The 26,296-nt window shown below is 32.2% G+C and overlaps 1 protein-coding gene across 2 annotated transcripts; it reads left to right on the top strand.

Annotated features, from left to right (window-relative positions):
- Nucleotides 1-6,814: 6,814 nt before the first annotated feature.
- On the top strand, nucleotides 6,815-25,708 carry LOC144967541 (phospholipase DDHD1-like). Of its 2 annotated transcripts, XM_078904934.1 has the most exons (16): nucleotides 6,815-7,099; nucleotides 8,866-9,357; nucleotides 10,209-10,370; nucleotides 10,671-10,799; nucleotides 11,353-11,491; nucleotides 12,565-12,680; nucleotides 12,925-13,031; nucleotides 13,758-13,869; nucleotides 14,536-14,612; nucleotides 14,853-14,920; nucleotides 16,103-16,178; nucleotides 16,784-16,933; nucleotides 18,973-19,222; nucleotides 20,257-20,394; nucleotides 21,836-21,862; nucleotides 25,420-25,708. In XM_078904934.1, exons 2-16 carry the CDS (start codon nucleotides 8,925-8,927, stop codon nucleotides 25,578-25,580), a joined length of 2,145 nt encoding a protein of 714 aa, XP_078761060.1. In that variant the 5' UTR covers nucleotides 6,815-7,099; nucleotides 8,866-8,924; the 3' UTR covers nucleotides 25,581-25,708. The 2 variants fall into 2 exon arrangements, with proteins under 2 accessions (XP_078761060.1, XP_078761067.1); XM_078904941.1 differs by lacking the exon at nucleotides 21,836-21,862 and having other exon boundaries at nucleotides 6,846-7,099.
- The last annotated feature ends 588 nt before the right edge of the window (nucleotides 25,709-26,296 follow it).

Here is a 26,296-nt window from a genome sequence, read left to right as displayed (position 1 = left end):
CTAATAGAAAAATGAATTACGCACATTGATGTATAGTTTATATTGGTGAGCTCAATACAATCGAAAATATCCAATAGGCGTCAAGACTTTCCAGTCAAGTCTTAGTGTAACATGCAATTATTGCTTGATTTAAAAATTCACATTGTGTGTTGAGACGACATGTCATTTCAGTAAAAATCTTGTGAATGGCCTAGTCCGTAAGGAGAGATTTAAGATTGTCTAACGTTCTGAATGACATAGTCGTTGGTTTATGGATGTTTCAGAGCGAGGGTGTACGGCATGTCTCTGATTCAAATATTAATAAGCAATCAATACTGATCTTTGAGAAATAATCTGTGTAGAATCTGCTTGATAATTTGTAACTGTTGGCATAGAATTAACTCTGTGATTGGGTTATAATGGATAAATCCCAATCTTTATTACACCCTTTCCTATAAATTAAATTTGTTGCTAAGTTTCAAAGATATAATTCTCATCTTCAAGGGGTTTCCCAATAAACGCAAAGCTATTTTCGGCCTCTGCTATTATTAAGTGGTCAGTCCAATGGAAAAAAAAAGGGCGCGAGGGGGGAGGGGGGGGGGGGGGGGCATGATGTCGTTGAAGTTGTAGCTTTGGTCTTGGTGCACATTTTTTTAGGACTGATAACCGAACGCAATTATGGGCTTGATTTAACATTGTGGTAATGGACACTATTTTCCATTGGTGTGAGAGTATTTCCAATGTAACGATGAACCCCTAACAATTCGGGTTATCAGACACGCGGATAAGTACGCTTTGACCTTTGATCTTGCTTGTGCATCCCAAGGATTAGTTTCTTTAAGAAAAACAAATGAATGATTGTATAACATAAACAATGACTTTGGTGACTCTTCGTATTTCTAAGTTAAACTTTAAAGGGTGTAATAAATAGTAATGTTCACAAGACGGGACATTCCAATAGATATAAAATATTGCATACATCTAACGGCTTTCCGCTTTCATTCTTATCACGCAAGCGGAACTTGTGTACATGAGATGACCTTAATCGTAATATATAGTTCAGTTGCACGAGAACAGCGATTGATTACGCGAAGCGGGCAATGCAAGGTAGATTATTAGGCTACTATCAGTGGCGGTTCTAGCCTATTTATAGTGGTCGGGCAAAGATGAGTCGGTCATATATAATATATATATATATATATATATATATATATATATATATATATATATATATATATATATATATATATATATATATATATATATATATTTTTTTTTTTTTTTTTTTTTTTTTTTTTTTGTTTTGTCTTGTTTGTTTGTTTGTTTTGTTCGCCTTAAAAAAAATTTATTTCAACCACAAATAATCACATTCACAATGCAATGACAATACCAGTAGATTTTAATTATTCCAAACGTAATCAAAAATGAATCACGAAAGAGAATACAACAAAAAATTAAAGCGAAGAGACATAATGCGACAACACCTTCACAATACAAGTCCATCTCGTTCACTCGAAAAATTAAAGAGATGCTTTAATCCCTCAACTGCGAGATTAATATTTCTGTTACATTACTGGTTTTCAGTAGTACGTAGTAACTGTAAAGTTTTTTATCGAGAAGCAACAACAGCGATATGACTCGAGTTTCATTCAGAGCTCAAATTGCATAATTTTACTGCTCTCTTGGTGGTTAGAATGATTGTGCCGGTGGTGGTAGTGTTGGAATAGTGGTAGCGGTGGTGGTGGTGGAGGAGGAGGAGGAGGAGGAGGAAGAGGAGACGGTGAGGGAGGATGTAATTATGGTAGTGGTTTTGATGGTGCTGTTGGTTAGAATGATAGTTGTGGAGACGATGACGGAAATTATATGATGATGTTGATATTGTTTTTATTTCTATTGTAGTACTTGATGTTAATGTTGTTGTTGTTAATGATGATGATGGTCATGATGACAACGAAGATGTCGTCGACAATGATGATTACAATACGATATTACAAAGTTTATTCAATCTTAGGCTTTCGACAATAAATCATAAAATTTGATGACAACATACATGAAAGTGGAAAAAAAATGATAAATGGAACCAAACAATAAACTGATACCATTAATAACCACACAAAAAAAATAAAATAAAACAATCGTAATCCCACCAATACGTACAATAATAATAATAATAATAATAATAATAATAATAATAATAATAATAATAATAATAATAATAATAATTATTATTATTATTATTATTATTATTATTATTATTATTATTATTATTATTATTATTATTATTATTATTATTATTATTATTATAAATAATAATAATAATAATAATAATAATAATAATAATAATAATAATAATAACAAATGATAATAATAACAAATGATAATAATAACAATAATAATACGAGTATTACCATCATCATTACTACCACCACCAACATAATTACGTTTCCAATCAGTTTTTCTCGTTTTTTAAAATTTGATACCTATAATAGACGAAAATTCCGGTGATTTTGTTAAAGGGTAGTTAAAATATCTACGATTTTATTAACCCTGAAAACTACGATTTTTATTTTCCTATTTCAAGTAGGCAGGTCTGCTATGACAAGTATCAGTTCCATAGTCAAAATAAGACAAACAAAAACAAAGTTTATTTAATCTTAGGCTTTTGCCAATAATTCACACAATACAATTAAGACAAAAGAATGTTATCAATCTCTCCTCATGCATTCGTTAGACGATAACAATAACGACCGTGTTATCTTTACTCCTTCCCCAACCAACGCCTAGCTTACCGCCTCTTCGTCGCGAACCATCTTATGTACTAGCTTCAGGACGGGCAAGTACGGAATCTGCCCACCCTACCTTTAAACGTATCTATTTCCTCTTAGAATTCAACTATCTCCTTACTCAGAAGAGTATTTCTCGTATACTAATTCAATTGTTGAGAAAACCAAAATGGTGGTTGTATTTTATATATTTATTTTTAGTCGTGACCTTTGAATAAAAGTGTTTTGTTTTATTAGAGGAAATGCAATAGAAAATTACATTGTTTTGCAAAAATATTTAGTATGGCAATAAAAATACAGCGGTAATTACTTTAAGAATTTGAAGAAAAAAAAAAAGAACAAATTAATTTGTTAAAAAAAAAAAAAAAAAAAAAAATCAAATAAGAAAACAATTTAAATAAATGAGTTTTGAGAAGCACTAAGGAAAACGAGAAAAAAATAAATTTAAATGGTTAAACAAATATATAAAAACAACACAAGTTAATACTAAATTGATATATTAGTAAATTAATAAATTAAATTCAATACTGGAATCTTCCCAATGTCATTACATCAATGGTACCAGCACAAGTAAGGCAATAAATTAGAAAAAGTACGTTTGCCAAAATCTGCATTTAGTTTATAAGGTGGGCTCATTTGAATTAGCCCGACCTAGTACTAGAGAGGCCAGACAGCAAACTCGGAGTTCAGCGTCAGGCGACGTGACGATGGGATGACGATGTGGGCGGAGTGGAGTGGTTGGGGAGAAGGGGGGGGGGGGTTGATAAAAAAAAGAACAGGAAGGAGCGTATCCTGGTTTATGTATTACGGGGTGCATGGTGATTCTCAATCTATCAAAAATACACACAAATTGATTTCAGTACGAAGTATCAAGTTTAAGTACTAACTTTTGAAATTATCTAATTTAAATTAGATTATTTCGGACCTGGTAATACAGCATATAACTTGAAAAAACAGGCTGGTATTTGCCCACCCTGCCCATTATTACCAGCCGTCCCTGGCTACTATCTATATCTTCGGACTCCAAATTGTATAATTTATGATACTGCATGTTATATGTGTATTGCCTCTCATCTTAACCAACTAGCATGAATCCTTTATCCTTTCAAAACATTCGGATCCATACCAGCGGCGTAGCCTGGTCATTTAGGATCATGGGGCTGGATTTGAGATGGGTTGTCGCATATATATATATATTGTTCATCATGCCTGGCTAAAGATAAGCGATAGCCACTGTCAATCTGTGCACCTATGTGAAGAGTACCAACGGTTTTCAATCTAGTGGTGATATTTAAATGTAAGTTAGACTTCTGATGGTTCAATGCTCTCTGTGTTAAATTTTTCAAACAGGTAAATCCACTTCTTGTCCAAGACAATTCTGTATTGCTGTTATCGCCAAACAAAATGCAATTAAAAGAAAATAAACTCTTATTTTCTATTCTCACCGATAGCCAAGGAAAACGACTATACCAATCTTTATCAAATTAAATTACCGATTCTGTTTCCCGTCTTTAATAGTGAGTACAAAATCGTTTGGTTGATGGGGACCGAGACTTTTAATCAAAAGTTTATTTTCCCTATTCAAAGAACTGGTATTGATAGTCAACAGGTAATCAACGTGATTCATCACACTTAATAGCAATTAATTAAAATTTAAAAAATAAACACTGCACACATCAGATTAACACACTCAAGTTAAAAGGGACAATGGGGAATTCAATATCACATGCCTGACACGCCTCGAAGAGGGATGGGTAACAGGTACAACACGATTGCCATCAATGGAACAATTAGGTCATTGTGTGTGGCTGCGAGTAAGAAAGCCACAATGACTCAGTTCAACGTCAAGATGCCTCTTGATGCCCACAGTCATAGCACACGGCAAACGTGAAATGCATCGCCTGGTTGTACCGTGGGAATATGGCTGGACGCCTTCTCCACCTTTAAAGCCACACGCTGTACTGATTGGTCAGGGGCAACAACTCGAGCTGTAGTAAATTCAAAGCGGTGTGATTGGTTCAAGTTTTGAGGCTCTGTAAGGGTTTTTTAACACCAGGTCAACAATGAATTTCATTGTTTGTGAAACAGAACAATTAAAAGTGTGACTTTTTATTGTTAAATTCTTACATACTTTCAAGACAATGACGACCTGTGGCTTAGCCTTAATAGCCTTTAAGGCCCTACGCCACTGATCCATACACGATTTATTATTATGCTTGCGAGAGGACACAAATATGATATCAATTCGACCAATTTTATACCCATTCCTATATATCGTATAATGATGACGACAATGACCATGGTGATGATGATGATGATGATGATGATGATGATGATGATGATGATGATGATGATGATGATGATGATGATGATAATGGTGATGTTGTAGGACACAAATATGATATCAATTCGACCAATTTTATACCCATTCATATATATCGTATAATGATGACGACAATGACCATGGTGATGCTGCTGCTGCTGCTGATGATAATGGTGATGTTGTGGTGGTTGAGGTCTTCTAGTGTTGACAGTGATGGCGATGGTGTTTTTTGTTTTATTAACCCCCCCCCCCCCCCAAAAAAAAATAATTTCGTACTCCATTGAAATCGACAGCTTATCTTATCGTATCTCATCTTATTAAAGGCTGAATAGGAATGATCCTGTAAATGCCTTAGTTTACAAAATATAAAGCCTAAATACAATAGTTTATAATTACAGAATCTCATATAGCTTGTATTGTATCATTTACAGACAGTTTTACACAACTTTGAATGTCAGGAAAAATGTATCAATCGAAAAATACAATCATAGAATACTGGTAATTGAAAACTGGTCAAGATCGAATGAATCATAAATGTACAAAGTTCATAGTACAATGAAATATTAATGACAAACATAACCACGAAAGCAACACCGATAATAAAGCATACATTAGTCTCTGATAAATTATGATTTTACATTGTTTCAGATGTCATGCATTTTACTGGTCAACATTTACAACCAGTCTACAAAATCATGAAATTAATGGAAACAGTTATATCTACATGACAATTTAAAGTTTAAAAGATAAATAAATAAATGGATAAATAATTACAGGAACAAACAAACAAATAAATGAATAGATAAATAAATAAATAAATAAGATTGAGTGTTAGTTTTTTTCTTTTTCTTTATATTTTATTTTATTTCAATAAAGGGACCAATTTGGGTTAAAATAATATCCTTCAATTCAGTAAAACATGTTACCGCCATGCTTGGGACCTTGGCAAAATTGACGAAAGAGCTAATGACTGTTTGATAAGTTTGACCTTTTTGCAAAACAAAGCAGCATTTAAAAGATTTATAGAGACGACTTAACTTTTTGAAGTCTAAAATAGTAAAGAACAAAACAAAACAGCAACAACAACAACGACAACAAATCATTGTCGCAACAAAATAATCGTTCAATAAAGAAACTTGGGAATACAAGTCTCCATCATTGGCTGCTGAATGTAGAGAACAATAAATTATTGATTATGTCCAGCATTGTAGGCATTAGCAGCAGCTGGAATAATCTAAAGACTGACAACTCGTGTAAAATTAGAACGTAAAAAAAAAAAAAAAAAAGAATTCTTTAAAAAAGGGGTTAAAAATGTTCCCTCCGAAGCCTTTCAATTGAAACGTCCATTGTCTGTATTGTTCCCATCCGAAGCCTTTCCATTGTCACCTTTTCGTTAGTATTTTTCGTTTTGAACAAAACCTCAAAGATGACTTTTGAATTTTTGTGAACGATTTCCTTTTTCATAGTCAATGTGTAGATTTTACTCGACGTGTACTTATCTCCACGTCTGATAAACCAAAGTGTTCTGGGATCATTGTTGTAATGGAATACTCTCAAATCAACGCAAAACAGCATCCACTTCAAAATAAATCAAGCGTTTGGTTACCAGACCTGCAAATAAGTATACGTCGATATTTATTGGATTATCCCAAGCCGTTGCTATTTATAAACAATCTCACATTAATTTCCGGAGAGGAACTCTCTACTTTCGCAATCCCGATTGCCGATTGAGTCTGGTTGTTTTTCTTGCTAAGAAGGGAAGGGTTGTAACAGCTGATACTGAGTCAGCGCTAAGGTTTTATTGACATAGTGCGTTAATCTCTTATTGACATGATAACATCATCGATTATTTTGATGAACTATTGTTGCGATACATTTGTATTCTGAGCCTTGATCACCTGAAAAGGAAATGGTCGATTATTAAATGACCAAGGACTGACGGCTGAAATCTACAAAGAAAGGCAAAGGGCAAAGGCAAAGGCCAAGGCTAAAGACTAAAGGCAAAGAAAGAAAGGTACCTTCAACTTTAATTTCAATTCAATATGAACTTATTAATATTTTATACTCGTACATTGACTAAAAAGTTGGGGTTTATGAAAATGATTTTATCCATGCTGTTACGCTATCCTGTTTTCTCAATCCGTCTTCCTAAGATTGTTTTTGAAAAACAAAAATAAAGCACGGATTTTCTCAATTTATTCATCTTCATAATTAGATTTGATTTTATAAAAAAGGTGCCCCTTAAATTAAAACAACGTTCTCTCAAAATAACAATGATCAGATTTTTTCTATGTAAGATCATTTGTCAGAGGACATTTTTTGCAGGAGAAGTTTAATCGCGCCTGACACTTACATTACAAACAGATGTAGTTGTAGTTGTTCACCTTTAATTGCAAGGAAGGAACATATTGACTCAGGGCATTACCTCACCTTAACCTTAAATCACTCAGTGCCAGACGGCGCTTAACCCTCTCCTTACCACCCAAAGGAAAATCGTCACATTTGTTACGATATAACCAACAATTTTCTTGTTCTAATTTCATTTTTGTTATTATAGTTATAGTTATAAAAATCGACACTGTGTTGCAGAGCTAATTTTTTTTCTGAACAAAACAAACATGTACTCGTTACTATTCTGTCTGAAAAATATATTTTTGTTTTCGGTGAGTGTGAAGTTTCGGGTCAAATTCTGAAAAAAGTTGGTCAGGAGAGAGTTAAGGCCTGAACATTTACCTTCTATTTCATACAGTCCTTGACTAGAGCCCTTGCCATCTACCAGGAGTGCCATCCAGTCCCGTTCCTGTCCTTTCCACCATCTTGCACCATGTTGTTGTTTGTCCCTCTTTCCTTCTCTTTCCGTCTGGAGCCCATAGCAATCTTATTGTAGGTGCAAAATTTATAAAACCTAAATTCAACTTCTTATATTTACTGTTTATAATGTAAGCGGCAGATGCATTAGTCATTAGGAATTTCTCTCCTTTATCATAAGTGAAGTCAATAAAATATACCGACTTGACCCCTGGCTAAGTTGTTTTTATGGGCGCATCACTCTAGTCTACTTCCAGCCCCTGCCTCTAGACAGATGCCAGTTTAATCGATGGAGGTCAGTCCCAGACGCAGGGTCGATGTAAAACTTTGCAAGTCCATGCATATAGTGTCGGAAACACTGACAATAATGCCTATAGAATGGGGACCGATAATGGCAGCAAACCAGACCCCCGATGTCCGGAGACGATTACAACCAACTGGCTTAATAAGATCAAGAGAGGGTATGGGGATACCCCTCTCAAATGCATAATGGACGGTGCCCCTGTTTTGATCTGAAATATGTCCATTTTTTCTGTGTAAAAATGAAAATTCATTTTTTTAAAAAAGAATATCAGATCACCTATTCATAATTGAAGGACAATATTGTGGCAGATGTTTTGAGATGAATGGAAAGAGTACCTTTTAGATTTGAAAGCTAGGTAATTCATCAATATCAGAGTTTCAATGTCAGATGCTTGGTTCTGTGTAGTCACAATGAAATACATTAAGTATTTTGCAACTCTCAATGAGAACAATATAAAATTCATTATGTATTCCTATGAAGTTATAATTGTCTTTTCTCTGAAAACTAGCTTTTGATTGGTTCAGGGTCTACTTATTTAATACAGCCTTCTTCACCCCATAAACCTCAAGATCTGCCCATTCTATTTGATATAGATTTTTATTTTTGTTAGTCATATCAGTACAAGAATAAATGAATTAATTAAAGGAGGTGTTTTCTCTCTACATCAGGATAAGAAGTCCCAAATGCATATTGGAATGAACATTTCCTCTGGATATCTGTGACATAGATGATGGATTTCCATTCTCCTGCAGATGTTTCTCTGGATGGCAGCAGTCACATCAGCCCTAGTTCCAGTATTTCGTCAGAAAGTGATGGGTTATACCCATCTCTAGAAAATCTGTACAGAAGATCTGGTGAAGATGATGACTTTGACAGTGAAACACCGTCTGTCTCACCCAGTCACAAGCGTTACCTATATCCACAACGAGAGTTTGTTGAAGAGCTCAGACCTGAGGAAATAAGGTGGTTTTTTCGACATGATAATGGAAAAAAGTGGGTAGCGTTTAATGGTTATGACTCTTTACGAATCGAATGCCGATACCTTGCCCTAAAGCTGGAAAATGATGGAGATATTGATGAAAATGATAAAATTTTGGCTCGGGGAGGACTTTATGAAGTAGATGTTGCAGCACGAAAGTGTTTTCCAATATACTGGGAAGGTAATTATTCTTTAATTATTTACATTTATTTGCTATTGCAAATGTTGATGTTTTAAGAAAGAAAAAGGTGAAGTTAAAAGAAAACTTTAATCTATCTGATAAAGATAAATGATTGAGTTCCTCCTCTTTTTTGTCTCTGTTAAATAAATAAAAGACAACACATAACTTCATATTTGTATTCATTTGAACTTATCATATCAAAATTGTCAAAACGAATAAATTTACATGAAAATTTAAAAAGTTGAAAAAAAAAAAAAGAATAGACAGGAATAATTTACAGGAAGCAAAACTAATTCCTAGAAGACAAGAGACATGCTTAAAAAATTTTAGTTAGTTATGCCTGTTCGATGAAGGAATTGTAGTGCAATAGGTTTCCTGATCCGAATTGCATTGTGGAGTTTGCTGAGTAAATGAAACTTTCACTTTTTTATTTATTGATATTTGACTAGTTATCATTTCTTTATATCACTAGAAAGCTTGATCATACAAATTATAGACACTGTCCAGAATGATAGAGTCAATTTTTGTATCTCATTTTTTGTATTTGTTTATGACCATCTAACTTATTTCCTTGTCATTTGGTCAACAATAACTATACCTTTACACTTTACAAACGAACAATCATTGTTCCCATTAACATTATGTCATTCACATCAATGGGAAATCAAATAAATTTGTTCAATTATTTATTTACAAGAAGTTTTAGATTAATACTCTTTTGAACACATCCTGGTTAATTAAAAATATTAGCCTTCATTACAAGGTTTGTTCATAATGATTATGGTTTTCTTATTTTTAAAAATTTTGAATATGATAAAACGACAATGTTCATGTGAAAAAAATACACACAGGTGAAGAGTGTGGAATCATTCGTGGAACTTGGTTTGATGGGAGTAGCTGGCAGCCAATGGACGAGGAGCATGCTACTAAAATAGAGGAAAATCATCTTGAACAATTCATAGGCCAGAAACTTGAACAAAGTTCTGTAGAAAAACCCAGAGGAGCTAAGCCTGGTATGACATTTATATATTATTATAAATATATTCACACGCACACACACACACATACACACACACACAGACAGACAGACACACACCCACTCACACACACACACATATATATAACATCAAGGCATTCCTCATCTTCTCGTCTTTCATATCTCCTCCTCTTCCTCTTCCTCCACCTCTTCCTATTTTATACCATCATTACTATTGTCACTATTATAGTCATTGTCATCATTCGTATCTTTGACCACCAATCTATATTATAATTATAATTACTATTACATATAGGAAATGTCTTGTCTGTTCCAGTTATATTCAATCTCCAATTCAAAGACTTTCATGTCGATTGGAACGCCACTGATGAGATTTACATGTTTGACGAATCCACTTCATCGAAACTTATCAGGAATGTGAAGCAAACTCTTGGATGGCAGAAATGTAAGAAATAAAGTAGTAAAATGTAATCTCTATAGTCATTAAAAAAATAATGATTGCAATGTTGTACTGTAAAAAGAATACTAATTTTGGCTGCTACTTTTTCTCCTCCTCCCATACTCTTCTCCCTGCCGCTTTCATTTTATGGTCATTATTGAGTCCAGATTTGTAAATTGTATGTAATAAAATGAACTTTTGTCTGAATTACATAATTCTGCACAAATGAAATTGAGCCAAAGTTACATCATCTTTTGGATGATATTGTATTTTGACAAATTCAATGAATTAATTTCATGCGATTTTTAGTCAAAAGGACTGGTTTAGAGATGGATATTCAAATCCTCTCACACTTTACTAGTCTCATCCATCCAAAATGTTGCATTGAATTTTTCTTGACGTTAAGATTTAAAATTTTATTTAAAAATCTGGAAAAAAATAGAGAAAGGTTTATTTCTTGGACAAATGTGAACAAAAAATAAAGTCACACTTGTTGGGTGGCAAGTTTGTTGATATAAGTATTTTCCATCAAAGACTTTGATTTGTTATATTCCCTCAGCTGGAATCCGACTTCATCGAGGCTACTGCTACGAGTCTAAAATGGAAGATAAACCTCCAGATGTATCACATTTGGTGTTTGTGATACATGGCATTGGTCAGAAGATGGACACACGCAGTATTGTCAGGTGTACTCGAGAGTAAGTATGAGAAGTAATTAATTATAGTTATAATGATGGTGATGATGATGATGATGATGATAATAATAATAATAATAATAATAATAATAATAATAATAATAATAATAATAATAATAATATAATAATAATAATAATAATAATAATAATAATAAAAAAATAATAATAATAATAATGAATGATGATGATGATGATGATGATGATGATGGTGGTGGTGGTGGTGAAGTTAATAATAATGGTAATAATAATAATAATAATAATAATAATAATAATAATAATAATATAATAATAATAATAATAATAATAATAATAAATAATAATAATAATAATAATAATAAAATAATAATAATAATAATAATAATAATAATAATAATAATAATAATAATAATAATAATAATAATAATAATAATAATAATAATGATAATTATTATTATTATCATCATCATCATCATTATAATAATGATAAAAATGATGATAATAATAAGCTTGTATGCCCCAATCAACTTGCCTTCAAATGCAAATGAAAAACCCCAAAATCAAACCATAAATAAAAAATACAAATTCTGTATAAAAAACATCTCATCTCATCTCATGTAGTTCCATATCTGAAGCAGACGTCGGAGGTCATCTTCCGCCAAGCTGATCTATCTCTTGCCAATTCTATTAAAGCAGCGCCACCTTTCTCAGCTTCATCTGTCCAAGTTCTTATCCCTTTCAAATACGTTATTCTTTGTCTTCCTCTTATTCTTTTTCCATTCATTTTTCCAGTCAAGGCGAGTATTTCCAAACCAGGGTGGCGGATAATGTGTCCTAAAAATTACATTTGGCGTTTGATGATTTTTGTTATCAGTGATCTTTTTCTGTTTGCCATTTCTAAAATTTCTTCATTTCTTTTCCTTTCCATCCATGACACCCTCATCATTCTTCTGTAAAACCACATTTCCACTGCCTCCAGTCTTTTAACCATGGTCTTGTTTATGGTCCAGCTCTCACAACCATATATAAAAAACATATATTCAGAAATATAGAATATGTCATATAGTAACAATTTATTTTCATCAATTTTATTTTGACAGTGTGAGGGAACGAGTAAAATACATGCGCACTAAGATGTTTCCAGACTTTGATCAATGCAATAAAAGAGCTGAATTTTTACCTGTTCAATGGCGATCTTCCTTACAGCTTGATGGAGGTAAGGATGGCAAGAACACTCTTCTTTGTCTTTTGAAACTCTGTCACAAACCGTTACATCTTAATGTTTAAGATCATATTTTGTATTTGATATTTAAAATAACTTTTAGTATAAAAGTTAACATTTTTTTACCTTGTGGTTTCTTTTACAAATTCGTTTTGATTTTGCAGACGTAGGTGGAAACAAAATACTATTTTCAAATGAAGATTACAATGCATACATTTGCAATATATTTTTTTTCTAGATACAGTTGATTCTATCACCCCTCACAAAATGAAAGGTGTTCGAAACATACTCAACAGCTCAGCAATGGATATTATGTATTACACAAGCCCTTTTTATAGATCTGAGGTTGGTACTTATTTATATGATTTCTGAATAAATATCCACTTGTGCTGACAAGAGTGTGTTTAGAGCGCCAAAACACTCAAAAAAATATTTTAAAATAACAAACAAAACAAATAAACAAATAATAATTGAACTACTGTTGTTTTACAATAACCAATAATTGTAACTGATGGACTGACCGTCACTCTTTTGAAAAATCTCACCCTTGGTTCTTTATATTGAAATCTTCTGGCTTTTTTATGCAGCAATGTAAACAATAACTCAATTTTCAAATTTTCTTTGTTCGTTAACTTGACTTGCACATTGACTTCTATTATAGATTCTTTGTTCGTTAACTTGACTTGCACATTGACTTCTATTATAGATTCTTTGTTCGTTAACTTGACTTGCACATTGACTTCTATTATAGATTCTTTGTTCGTTAACTTGACTTGCACATTGACTTCTATTATAGAATCATATAGCTTTTGAAGCAATAGAAAATAATTGTGGAGGAAATGAATTTTAATAATTGAGTCACATAAATGTGAGTTGCGATGCCACTAAGCCAATAGATATGCATTTATAATACAATAAAAAGGCATTTCCAAAGAAAAGCAAACAAACCTCCAAATAAAATATGAAAGCGCACAAAGATAGTCTTTAGCTTAGGTCGCCCAATTTTTGGCTTCTCTTCCCTCTCTCCTATCTCATGTTATGATATGTGTTTTTCAAATGCTCTTTTCACAGATACTTCAAAGTCTCCAAGGAGAGATAACAAGATTGTACCAAATGTTTTGTTCACGACATCCCTACTTTGAAGCCAACAATGGAAAAGTTTCCATTTTAGCTCACTCTCTTGGTTAGTAAGTTTATCAATGAACATCTGGCAAAGATTATTTGTTGGTATCTGGTTAAGTTGTCTGTCTGTGGAATCAAAAGTTTTTAGTTTTGAATCTCTGGGAAGTTTGGCTTTTTCAAGATGATCTCAGTTTTTTTTTTTTGTTTTTTTTTTGAGACATAAAAAAAAGAGACGTTATTGAAAATAAATTGTACATTTCACATGTTGATAGCATTATTTGCATGAAATTATCGAGGTTTAAATGGCAAACGCTGTATAAAAAATTATTTCTCTTGATAGACAATGTTAGTGCTACTTTTGACAGCAAGGATGATACATGCACCCCTTGTACGGCCCTTGTACAATACATATGTTGAGACAAAAATTTGAAAGTTACAGAATCTCTTTTTTAAAAATGTGACCTGGTGTACTATGCTTTTTTGTGCTATTGTTGGAACTGTTGGTTCATCTTACATCTTATCCAAAGGTAGCAAGGAATTATTACAATATGATTCACACGAACACACACACAAAAACCTTCACACACGCATGGACACACACAAACCCTCACACACACTCATCTAAAGTATAAACCCTAGTTTTATGGGTCTATGCCTTAGAAGCTGTTCTGTTCCTCTTGCTTTAATAACAAAATGGTATAAATGTTTGATACTTTGATTATTTCAGGATCTGTGATAACGTATGACATCCTGACAGGGTGGAATCCACTCAACATGTATGACGAACTCATCAAGTCTCTTTTGGTAAGAACTAGTTGTTTTCCTAGTCGTAACCAGCTGGGATCTTTGTCTCAGATTTGATTTGAAGACATCTGTACATCAAAGCAATCTGTCTGAGATTAATATATTTAACATACTTTTTTGTTCATGATGATTACATATAGAATAAATTATAAAGAATAATGTTTGTTTTTTTTATTTTAGTGAAAGTCTTCTTTTACTATATTATGATATATCTATTTAAAAATTTTTCTTCTCCACCAGCGAGATGAAACAGAGCGAGCACTTGGTGATACTGATATATTGTCCAATGTTGAGCAAGCTGGAAACAAGTGAGGCTTTTATTCTTTTAAAGTACTAACACTAACAGTGATTACACTTCTTCACTCCCTTTTTAAAATTTTGGTCTGTGCTTTAATTGCTGAATTTATGAAAAGCGGTAATCTGTTATTGAACTCTGTGGATTTTTAAAACATATACAATCACAAATTTAATTTCAATCTGGGTATTGTCATGACTTTGATATTGAATGCCTGAGGAATGGCATCAAAGAAGATTATCCCCCCCCCCCCCCCCAAAAAAAAAAAAAGAAAAGAAAAAAGAAAGAAAAAAAATGAAAACAAACAACAAAATAAAAACAACAAAAAACAATCCCTCTCTGGAATTCTTTACCATTCAGAATTAGGAGCGGGGATGTGGTTTCCCAGTCATCTTTTAAAAAGAAATTAAAATCTCATCATATGAGAAGCTCACTAGATTAAATAAAAATACTATTTTTTGCAAGATATACATTTGTTACATCAGAATTCTCATGACATAGTATAATCTCCCCTCATCTGCCATTATTGTTAAATGTCCTGATATGATTTTTATTCAATATTTCATGTTAACAGCTATTTTTCGTCTCTGTATGTATATGCACATTTTGGTGAATATGTGTGTCTTTGTGAGGGTATGTGTGTGTGTGCACGTTTGTATAAATGGGTGTGTGTACAAAAATGTTTACAATGGTGTATTACAACTTTGTGCGCCTAGAGCTGTTTTGTCAACAGGATTGGACGCTATACAAATAAACTTTATTATTATATACACAAAACAGAACTCACATGTCGGCCATACAGCTGTTTCATCAGTTGGCAAACATGATCTTGTTTGAGTGACATCCCAATAAATTCATAGGAAGTGTTTTATTATATGTATGATATTAATTCGTTTAAGTGTGTGTCGCATAGTGTAGTGTGTGGTGTGTACATCATTTGGAGGAGAGGATGAGTAGAAGGGGAAGGGGTGATGGGATGTGGTGATGCAGAAGAGGTGAGGATGTGGAGAAGGGGGGGGGGGGGGGGGGGGGGTAGAATTAGGGCTGATGGAATTTATTTAGCTGTTTGTGTTATCCCTCCTCCTCCTCCTCCTCTTCTCCCGTTTACACCTACTCCTCCTGAAGATCTCAGCTCAAATTATGTAAGTCACAGTCGAGTTTCTGATAAGATTTTCTTTTTCTTTTTGTTGATCAGAGTTAAAGAATTAGAAGATCTGATGTCTTCCATTCGAGAAAAACAAGGAGGTAACAGCTTGTCAGTGCCTTTCAAGGTAGTTGGAATTTACAATATTTTGTAAATTACCTGTATCTTTCATGAATTAACTATCAATATGTGATTTTTATGGTGTTAATAATGAAAATGTTTAAAGTAGCGATGATAATGGTAATAATAATAATATAATAATAATAATAATAATAATAATAATAATAATAATAATAATAATAATAATAATAATAATATAATAATAATAATATAATATAATAATGATAAATAATAATACTAATAATAATAATAGTAATAATAATAATAATAATAATAATAATAATAATAATAATAATAATAATAATAATAATAATGATAATAATGATAATAATAATAATAATCAAAATAAATAAATAAATAAATAATAATAATAATAATAATAATAATAATAATAATAATAATAATAATAATAATAATAATAATAATAATAATAATAATAATAATAATAATATTGTGCGCCATCATGTCTAGGGTATCCCCTGTCCAGTATACATCAGCCATTTTGATTAACTTAAATAAAGAATTATTGTAGATAATTGTATCTGATTGATCTAATTTGAAGAATTACACTTCTGATTCAATTAAAAAATATTTTTATTCTATGTTCTACAGGTAGAGAACCTGTTTTGCATCGGGTCTCCCTTAGCCGTTTTCTTAGCCTTACGAGGAGTTCGACCCAAAGGTACCGGGTCTCATGACCACATCATCCCATCCAACCTTTGTGGAAGAATCTTTAATATTTTTCATCCATCTGACCCTGTGGTAAGTATTTTGAATCCTTTTTCAAATAAAATCAGAGGGTTGATACAGAAAAACATTCTTCTCCTTCTTTCAGCTTATCCCGCATTTTGCAGGGTTGTCATAATGAATGCCACATCTCCATGCATCTCAGTTTATTTCATCATTTTCCTCCAGGCCCAGTTCTTCTTTATCATCCTTTAACCTATCCATCCATTTAGTCTTCGGGCGTCCCTTTTTCCTCCTTTCCTGCTAATTGTATATCTAATACTTTCTTTCCCACATACTCCCTCTCTCGTCTCTTAACATATCCAAACCATTTCAATCTATTTTCTCTCATCTTTATCGATACATTCTTCACTTCAGTTAATCTTCGAATCTGTTCATTTCTCACTTTATCTTTTCTTGTCTGGCCAAGTGACCATCTCAACATCCTCAAGTCTGCCACTTCAACTTATTTTTCATGTTTCTTTGTCGTAGCTGCTGTCTCCAATTCATACAACATTTCTGGTCTTACAACAGATGTATATACTTTCCTCTTTAACTTTGCAGAAATTCGTTTGTCACACATAACTCCAGTTACCTTCCTCCAATTATTCCAGGCTGCCTGGATCCTCTTCTTGACCTCCATCTCATTTCCCCCATCTCCTTGTACAGTTGTTCCTAAGTATTTGAATTGTTTTGTCTGGGTGGGGTTCCTGACCTCCCTTAGTGGGCAGGGAGGTACTTACTGTGTCTTCTACCTCCCTATATCTGTTTTCCAACATGCTTTCTGTCTTTGTCTTGGAATGAGATTACTTGGGTTTTCTCTTGGCCCTGGTCGGATACCCTGATGAGATGGAAACAGTCAAATATATAGTTAGTTTTGGGAGGTGATATTTTTTTTCTTGTAAATCATCTCTTTGTAATGTACTGTATTATTGTTGTCTACATGTTATATATATATCTTTTGTAAATATTTGAGTGTATTCCTCTTAGTGGGGACCTGTGCTTGTGTCTGGATGATACTTTTAGGTGATCTCAAACGAAGTACTTTGATGGCATGCTCTTGGAATATACATCTGTTCCCTATTTGAACCAATCTCCTTTGTCTTCCTTTTTCTTGGGTACTTTAATTGTAATTCTAGATCTTTTGCTATCCCATTTTCTTCCTTTTTACTGGCGCTGATATGACCTTAATGTGTTGCAAGTGCTGTAAAACCCTTAAAAACAAAAACAATTGTTTTGTCTCTGGCACATCCTCTGCTCCTATCTATATTGGTGGTCCTGCTGACTGTTGTCCAATGTACAAATATTCTGTCTTCGATCTGTTTACCTTTAATCCCCTCCTTTCCAACACCCGTCTCCAGCCCTCCATCTCCTATCCACCTCAGCTTTTGTATCATTCAAAAGTATCACGTCATCCACATATATCCCATTATATATATAGAAACATTATATATATATATGTATATATATATCAATTTAGGATGTTACCGTATTTTGTCTGTTTATTGAGAGGTTGGTAGATACTTTGACAGTGTCATGCTAAATAAGCTTCATTTTCTACCTTCAATTATTCTTGAATCTGTCATATTTTCAACTGCTTATCGCAATATTTAAAAAAAATAAAATGCAACAACTCAGGGTTCCACCACTCTATCACTTCTACCTGCAATACATGAATAGAAAAAAAATCTACTCTAAATAATTTATCAATTCTTAGTTGTTACTATGCTTTTTACCTTTCGACAGAATTGAATCCTGTTTAGTGTTTTGGTAGGACTTTGAAGTAATCTAAGGCTACCACATAGATATGTTGCTCAAGGAAACTTAGTCTTCTCCCTGTTTTAACTAGTCCTCGTCTGTGTTAGGTTTTTTTCTTCTTGTTTTCTAGTTAGTGCAGACCTATACTGTTTTAACCTTCTCATCATCATTCTTTTAATGTGCTGTCATTATAAAAAAACAAAAAACGACAATCCTGCAAACAAACACAAGCATGAGGTGCTTGCTACCTTAGAAAAACTTAAATTTTGTTGAAGAGCGCATTAAACAAAGATTTTGAAACTTTTTTTTCTAATCAGGTTTACCGATTGGAGCCTTTGATTCTGAAGCATTACTCCACCATCATGCCTTTACAAATTCACAACTTCTCAGCCCCAAAGAAGAGGCCCTACTCAAAAATACCCCGCACAGCGTATGCAGCCCTTACTAGTGTCATCGATGATGTTAGTCGCAAAACCAAAGGAGTGGATGGGGCCTCGTCAGAAATCATAGGAATCAATAGTTCAACGGAATCTGGAGTTGAAGTCAAAGCACAGAAATTCTCCCTCAGTAAGTTTATGACAAGGATGACGGCAGTGATGATGATGACGATGATAATAATAATACTGATAATGATAATAATAATGATGATATTAATAATAATAATAATAATAATAATGATAATAATAATAATAATAATAATAATAATAATAATAATAATAATAATAATAATAATAATTATATTGATAATAATAATAATAATAATAATAATAATAATAATAATAATAATAATAATAATAATAATAATATAATAATAATAATAATAATAATTATATTAATAATAATAATAATAATAATAATAATAATAATAATAATAATAATAATAATAATAATAATAATAATAATAATAAATAATAATAATAATAGTAACAATGTAACGATGATTATATAGCTGAATGAATAATGAGAAGCTCAATGATAAACTGGTTTGAAAGGGGATTGAGCCCTGTCACTTCTTCTCAGAAAGTGGATGGGCTGACTGTTACACCAAAAGATATGGGATATATTATGCTGCTGTAGTAACTACTGTACTCAAATGGGAATTTGACATGTTAGATTTATTTGATATGATTTAAAAGAAAAGTAGAGTTTCCATTGTTAGAAAGTGTTAGAGATCACTGTTGAATTAACCAGTAGATGTTTGACCAATCAAAACGAGGGATTAGTGACACATCCTCATGCCAGTTTGCACAAATAGAACTAGTTGTTTACAAACAATAAAATGAAGAAAGTTGACATCACTCTGCTCTTTGTTATTGTATTTAGACCGTTAATTGTGTGATTAATTCTCCCTAGATTCTCAATCAGGCTTTATTATTGTTAAAGGTTACACATAGTTTTCTTTGATGGTATGGTTGATCAGATGTGTAGAACTAGTGAATATTTTACTTTACATACATACACCATCAATGGTAATACCTTGTAGTTTCGCGCTAACTACCATTGTGTACATGCTGATGAGTGTCTGAGGGGCATGGTTGTTTCCCTCCACTCAGCGTCTTTTGATTGGTCAAGAGTCATGAAGTATTTTTCTCAACTTTTAGGAGGCTGGTTGAATAACAACAGAAAAAAAGAATCATCTGAAAAGCTGAGTGCTGAATTGAGAACCATGAACACAATGATTAAAGGAGCTGAAGTCGAGGAGCCCATGTATAAGGACCCCTCCGAAATTGATAAAACAGGTAGGTGTGAAGAAATGTCAACTGTACGTAGTTTTAACAATCTATTTAACATTCGTTTACTTCTTTAGATGTGAATTGTTGTTTGTAATGTATTTGAATGATTTATACTCCTAATTTGTGTCTATAAGGTCACAATAAATGTGTTTGCCAGATGTTTATTTAAAAAAAAAAAAAAAAAAGAAGATTTTTGCATGACATTTCAAGTTTGATATATTGTTACCCCTAGGAAATCACCAACCCTTAAGCACTCCCCCCCCCTCCTTACCCGCAAGCACACTTTTTAAACCTCTGTCTGTAAAGTTCAGGTTTGGATAAGATGTTTTTAGGAGGTAATAGCCACAAGTAGGGAATTGACATTTATTTACAAAGAACGATTAAATGTCTATGCTGAAATATATTTTTTCAAGGTATCTTGTTTGGTAGAAAGTTGTCTATAAAATTAGGTAACGGAAATACTTTTTCCCTATGCAAGTGTGAGATGTTTTCTTTACTTTACACTTACTTACATCTTGTAAACGTGATGCATTCAAACAATCTTTTTTTTTGTTAAAAATATTGATGTCATATAATGTGCTCACAGATGTTGTGAGCTGAAATTGAGATGAAAGTAAGTAGTCATTTTAATCATTAACATTCACTCCACAGCCATGACCATCGTCTTTTGTCATTTTGCTGTTATAATTTCAGTCTGTGTTAACAGAAGATATATATACAAAGATGAGGTGTGATGTAATAGCTGGAAATCATCTGGTATCAAAGATGTGATAATAAAGAGGACAACACTTTATTTGTCATTCCTCGTGTTTTAGGATTAGAATTGGAGTAGTGGTGGAGTTGAAGAGCAGATTTAATTTCCCAACTTCAGAAACAATGGAGCCCATTGTTTGGTCACTTTTTAAATTGTTTTCCTTTCTGGAAACTGTATTTGATGTATAGACCTGTGTCTGATTTCTATTTATATGAAGAATCTAAGTTAGCAATCAGCAGTCCATTGGTTGGAGAGTTTTTGTTTGTGTTTGTTTTGTTTTGTGTCGTTTTGGTGTCGCTATTTTTTTTTATCTTCTTTATTTTATTTTTTTATATAGTAGAATTCCACTATTATTCTGTGAAGTTTCCCCCTTCCCAAACCAAAAAAAAAAACAAAACAAAAAAAGACAAAAATCTCGAACCTTCCCAGTTCTCTAAGCATAAAAATCCAAGAAATTTATATATGAGAACTCTATAAACAAACAGACAAAGATGGAAACATTTGGCCTCATCGTAACCATTTTAAAATTTGATGATTTTGTTTTGACTAGATTTCTTATTGAGTGTTATATTTGATATTCAATAATATCAAAAGAAGTGTGTCTGTTGTCCTTCCAAGTTTTGTCTGTGTCCGTAATATACGGAGAAGTGGTTAAAAAGATGTATCTCATTATAATTGTTTTACATATTTTAGCACATTATAAAGCTACATTCATCCCTGGTAAGTTGATCTATATGAGGTTTTGAATATTTTCTCTCTCTATGAAATAATCCTCTTTATGGGTAACATTGAGATATTTTTAACATGTACATCTGGGAATATTTTGGTTTCAAGAATTTATACATAACTAGATGGTTTTAACTCATTTGGTGTGCTGTTATTTGTTGATATAATTTACTCACATTCTGCGTATATAGGGTGCATTGAAAGGCAAAACGTTGATTTTTTATTTTTTTATTTTCAAAGTTCATCTAATTTCACTCTACATCTTCTATGATTGAAAATAATTGTGGTTTGGTCTTGAGAAATTTTAATAAAATGTTTCAAGTGCTGTATTTTTGACAAAATAAAGAAAAAATAAAAATTTATTTCCATGGCAGCGTGGCTCAGCAGTACGGTCTTTGCATTGTAACCAAAAAGAACCAAGTTCGAATACCTGATGCGCTGTGTGGCCTTGAGCAAGTCACCTCGCCCTAGCTCAGTTTGCTTCGATGCACTGTAGCTGACGCCTGGGTTATTCCAGTCTTCCCTTGGAAAAGACCTTAAAGACAAATTTCCTCTATGGGATGAATAAAGGGAATTTTTTATTTTAAAAAGTTTATTTTGAGATTTGTAAATGTATATTGTGCATTACATTTAGTCTCAGTAAAATGATGTTTTTTTATATCTTTTGTGATGAAGAAGATTGGACTGTAAATATTTGTTGATGTAAATTAATCAAGCATTCCGACCAGTGTTCCAGCATCATGGTGATAAAAGTAAAAAATAATTTGTTTGAAAATTGACATATTATATTAATAATTTAAAATATTAATATAAAGTGCATGTCATCAGTGGAAATTATGCTCAAATCCTTTTTAAAGTGCTTTATTTTTTCTCCAGTTGAACATTGAAAATTAAATTTTTATATGATTGTATGGTACAATCTACTTATAAATTGTTCTATCTTTAGTATCAGCATATTTACAATGTTCACCACATTAGGTAGTCTTTCACACCCAAGTCGAGTTTGGTTGAGGGTTTAAAAAATTTTTTAGATGTTGATGAGCCATTCTTCACATAACTTTAAATGTTTCATATACACTATCTAGAAATTGAAATAAATACTTACTCAATTCGATGTTCCTTTAAGATATTTTGTAAACACAATTCGAAAAGTACGTTGATAGAGATCGTAGAATTATTTTTAAAAGATGGTCAAGGAACTTTTTAAGAATGTGGAATTAAAAATCATGAAACCTCCTTTAAGTTAACAATTCTTGTGGTGGGTTTGTGGAATCAAGTTTACTTGCTTTCTTATCAGAACCGGTGACTTACTGAGCTCTCGTCCTTCAGTCTTGTGCCTTGAGGTAATAATTGGATGTCCTATGAAATTACCACAGGATGGTATCAAGCTCAAGCAATAAATTACTACTTTGGTTTTATATAATGGTTTTGTTCTAATGTGACTGCTTTATTATTATGCCAAGAGGAACTTCCAAATTAAAAATTAAAAAGAAAAAAATAACTGAAAAAAAAACTGTAGTCTACATATGTCATTAATGTTTCTGATTTCTTTACTTTTTAAATAGGTTTTTGGTGTTTTTTGTTTGTTTTTTTTTTTCTTTTAGTTTTGTTTTGTTATCGGGAAATTTTAAAAGCTTGAATATCTCAAAGTTTTCTTTTTGCATGTCAAAATATTCTATTTTTTCTAACGCATCGTCCTTTGTATATCATTTAAAGGTGTTGGTTTCAATTCCTCATAATGAACTATATCTCTTTACTTGCAATTCTGTCTTGACTTTCTGTTTGGGCCATGCATCTCTTTTCTTTTTGAAATTAAAATGATCATAATAATAATAATAATAATAATGCTGAAAACTTATATAGCGCTATAACTCCGAGACACCAGACTCTAAGCGCTTAAATTACAAATTACTTTGGCTGAAACATACTCATTCACACACACAAGCACACACACACACACACACATACACACACACACAATACAACACACAACACAAACCAAACCTATCTTGCTTCTCATACCATCTACTAAAATCGAAACAAATATGTTTTAAGCGAACGTTTAAAAATAGACAAAGATTCTTTTTCACGAATGCTCTGCGGTAAGGCGTTCCAAATAGAGGGTCCGAAATGAGAAAAGGATCTCATTCCAGCATTTTTCCGAATTCGAGGGACAACTAGTTTTGTGGAATCACTGGCCGAACGTAAGGGGCGGGGTTTTGAATATCTTTCAATTAGTTCTGAAAGGTAGGAAGGGGCAGTACCTTCAAGACAACGATACACTAAAACACAAGCTTTGAATTTAATTCTTTTCTCAACAGGCAGCCAATGCAGGTCATGAAGTAGAGGTCCGGCAGAGTCGCACCTACGCTTCATAAATACTAGTCTGGCAGCGCTGTTTTGGACAATCTGATCCCCCCCCCTCCCCCTGATACTTAAATATTTTGTGTCTTTTACCTTATTGAATTGATAGTTTAAGAACCATATTCGCATCTTGAATTAACTGAAGATTAAAAAAAAATCTTTTCAGTTTTTACTTCACTTGCTTGATTCTGAGATACATATTTCATCTTTATCTGTCTTTTTTTTTGTTTTCATAATTCTATCTAAACTAAAATAAAATTTTTCCATTAGGATTTACTTGAATTTCTCAAACTTTTCTTTTTCAATAAAATTTTTTTTTGATAACTTAATCTCCAATTTGATTATTGGATGGGAAGAGAAAAAAAAAGTTAACGAGCCGTGCAATGTAAAGGCCATTAATATTAATCTCAATATATTACATAGAGTAGTTGTTAGAACCATTAAATATTTGAAGCTGGAGCTTATCCCAGTTTCCTTTGCATTGGGACAATTACAATTTCTCATCACCCTTTAGATAGGATAAGTATGTCGCAAAGCACTTTCAACCAGATCCAGCACACACGGCTATCAATCACAGTTTGGTGGACAGAAGAATCAGAAAAAAACCTCAAACACACGCAGGACTGATACCGCCTCTTTAATTGTTAAGCAATAATGACTGCTAATTGAGCTATCAGATTCCCCAGTATAGGTTATAATTTCATATTAATTTGATTATTTCTGTATATTTGAGGAATGTGCAGTTTAAGTGATATATATTCTCTTTCTCACCAGGGAAAAATATCTCACTTTCTTAAGCCATTCCTTACTGACAAGAGGAAAATTGTCACATTGGTTACAATACAACCAGCAGCTTTTAAAATGTTCCTCAAAAAAATTTAAGATAAATGTTTTATTTAACCATTAAAAGTTAATATATGAGTGTAGGAGATTGCTTTGCTTAAGAAAATCACATATAATTTATCATTGCCTTTTAGTTTGAGCAAAAAATTCATACTTTTTTCTTAGATTGGTATGACTTTTCATGGAAAAGTCATGAAAATACCAGCAAGGAGTGAGTTATGGCATGTTTTCATTGAAAATATTAGACAAGTGAGCAATGATAAGAATATGTTGTTTTTATTATTGATATTTATAATGAACAATTTTTCATTTTCTGAAATCTTATGATATTCTTTTTTCTTCAGAACTTGAGTTTCGACTTGACTTCCAACTGAAAGAACAACGCATGGCGAACAGCTACTTATCGCTGCTAACATCCCACACAAACTACTGGACCAACCGAGACGTGGCTTACTTCATCCTCACACATCTCCACCCCGAACTACAGGAGGAGCACACTCTGTAATAGCACGAAAAGATGCCTGAATAGGAAGAACCTGATAATGTGATAATAATGATAATAATAATACTGATAACAATTATAATAATGACAATGATGATAAGGATAATGATAATAATAATAATAATAATAATAATAATAATAATAATAATAATAATAATAATAATAATAATAATAATAATAATAATAATAATAGTTACTGTTATTATGCTAATTAATTACAAATAAAAGAGCAAGCTCAGATCTACATATGAATCGAACACTCGATTTATAGTCTGAATTGTCAGTCATGAGAAATAATATTTACAAGCCTCTCACAAACATCCGTCCTTTGGATGATATTGACATTTTCTTTTCTTTCTGAAATAATTGAAATTGAAATAAATATAAGCTGAGAAGTGTAGTTTTAATCTAATCTTGAAAGTTGATCAGATCAGTTTTACTCATTTTTAAAAGCGTTTTCTTCAGCTAATTCAATTAAAATAAATATTTTTAAGGTCAATAATTAAGTTACATTACTTAATTTTTTCGACAGAAATTGTGAAACTTACTTTTTGACATGAAGAAATATGACAATATATTTTTTCATTACAATAGTTATTAATAAGCAATGCACCTACCACTTAGCAAATATTTAAAATTGTTGATTTAAACTGCTTATTGTGTTAATGACTGGAAAATATAGAGTCATAATATCGATCAAAAATGTTTGGATTTATAAT

The sequence above is a fragment of the Berghia stephanieae genome, chromosome 1 (assembly GCF_034508935.2).
Source record: "Berghia stephanieae isolate SIO BIC M18660-M18661 chromosome 1, UCSD_Bste_1.3, whole genome shotgun sequence".
Classification (NCBI taxonomy): domain Eukaryota; kingdom Metazoa; phylum Mollusca; class Gastropoda; order Nudibranchia; family Aeolidiidae; genus Berghia; species Berghia stephanieae.
Note: the sequence above shows the minus strand (reverse complement) of the source record. Positions and strands in the feature narration are given on the sequence as shown.

Bases quoted from the DNA above. Each gene is read 5' to 3' on its own strand.
- LOC144967541 (XM_078904934.1), top strand. From the start codon at position 8,925: ATGATGGATTTCCATTCTCCTGCAGATGTTTCTCTGGATGGCAGCAGT. The intron at 14,613-14,852 runs GTAAGAACTAGT...CTTCTCCACCAG, and splicing joins AACTCATCAAGTCTCTTTTG to CGAGATGAAACAGAGCGAGC. The intron at 16,934-18,972 runs GTAAGTATTTTG...TTTTCTAATCAG, and splicing joins TTCATCCATCTGACCCTGTG to GTTTACCGATTGGAGCCTTT.